A 1,716-nucleotide genomic window follows, 5' to 3' on the forward strand; every position below is an offset into this window, starting at 1 on the left:
GCATTGGGGAGGGAGAATGGGAGGAGAAGGGGGAGGGAGGGAGAGTGAAGAAAAGGGAGGGGGAGAGGAGGAGAGGGAGGGAGGGAGGGAGGGAGGGAGGAAGGGAGAGAGAGAGAGAGAGAGAGAGAGAGAGAGAGAGAGAACACACACACACACACACACACACCACACACACACCACAGAATATCTGAATTATATAGGGAAGTGTTCCTCTGGGGGAGGGGAAGCCCAGACCCTAGACTGGAAAGTTCAGGGTAGAGAGTCAGGTAAGCCAGTGGTACTCTGTAACAGGGGATAACTTAACTGAGGGATGCTTGGAGAACCTGGAAGCCAGGTCCCCTTTGATAAGTTAAAAAGGGTCTGAAACCCAACAGTGCGGAGAGGCAAAGGGGAGATGGGAGGAAGTACCAGCCAACGGATATGTGTACTATTCATTTATAAATACATAGAACTTGAAAAGAAAAAAAAAATATTCACAAGCCATCCTGGAGTTGTGGTCAAGGGTGTATCCACTGAACTCCAAAGAAAGTCTCATCAGCGTTTTGGGACGGCAGCAGAGGCAGGGTGAGGTTGGTACAGAGGACATCTCCGTGAGCCAGGTATGTCAGGTGCTGTAATGCCACTGTACAGTCCTGTCCAAAGCGTCCACGCAGCAAGCTGATGCTGTGCGCAGCGGGGGAGCAGATGCCCACAGCCAGGGTGGTCCTGTGCTGCAGGGTGCTGCCTGAGGAAGAGCAGTTGGCCAGTGTCACCTGGATATGCAGCCTGTAGAGGCCATCTTGATGGATACGCAGATGGCCATTCACCAGCTCTGGACCGTGTGTGAAGGACCTTCCCAAGGCTGGGCCTGCTTCCCAGCGCAGTGTGGGGTCCTTCCGAGGAACTGGGGACAGAAGTTAAATGGAATGAGAATAGAAGTTAGACAGGGGAGAAGAAGAAAAAAAAAAAAAAAAGAGGGAGGTGGATAGGCACACAAGATGTGGGAGAGGCCAAGAGGTGGAAAAAGTTTGGTATGAGATGGAGAGAGAATGAGAGGTGTATACACACACACACACACACACACACACACACACACTCACAGACATGCCATAGAGATGCAACTATATGTGTATGAGAAGGCAGATGGACAGACAATCCAAGGAGAGCCACAGGACATGGTGCCTGGAAAGCAAAGGCTGTTGCAGCTTTGCAATGGTTATCACTCTGCAGATCCGATTGATGCCCGGAGCTGCTTCTGAGTCCAGCCCGAGTCTCATGCCCTCTTGCTGTCTCCAGCAATACCCTGGGCTCAGAAGACCACGAGGGTTTTACGTTACATTTCCTGGTTGAGGGAAAATTGCTCATGGGCTAGATACACGTTAGGCTCACTAAATTGTCAGCTGCCTTAATCTAGAATCATCATCTCTGAGCTCATCTTTCACCAGTTATATAAATGAGGTGAGATGACTCACCCTGAATGTGGGTGGGGGCCATGCCACAGGTTAGGGTCCTGGACTGAATACAAAGGAGAAAGTGCTGAACACTAGCTTTCTTTTTCTTTTCTTTTCTTTTCTTTTCTTTTCTTTTCTTTTCTTTTCTTTTCTTTTCTTTTCTTTCCTTTCCTTTCCTTTCCTTTCCTTTCCTTTCCTTTCCTTTCCCTTTCTTTCTTTCTTTCTTTCTTTCTTTCTTTCTTTCTTTCTTTCTTTCTTTCTTTCTTTCTTTCTTTCTTTCTTTCTT

General features: G+C 48.2%; 1 protein-coding gene across 1 annotated transcript in view; it reads right to left on the reverse strand.

Annotated features, from left to right (window-relative positions):
• Positions 1 to 419: 419 nt before the first annotated feature.
• The window catches only part of Cd70 (CD70 molecule), a 4,166-nt gene continuing 2,869 nt past the window's right edge, over positions 420 to 1,716 (reverse strand). The window contains exon 3 of the mRNA XM_021218499.1: positions 420 to 883. Coding sequence (XP_021074158.1) covers positions 498 to 883 — 386 coding nt within the window. The 3' untranslated portion in view covers positions 420 to 497. The remainder of the gene's footprint in view (positions 884 to 1,716) is intronic.

Source organism: Mus pahari, chromosome 18 (assembly GCF_900095145.1).
Source record: "Mus pahari chromosome 18, PAHARI_EIJ_v1.1, whole genome shotgun sequence".
Lineage (NCBI taxonomy): Eukaryota > Metazoa > Chordata > Mammalia > Rodentia > Muridae > Mus > Mus pahari.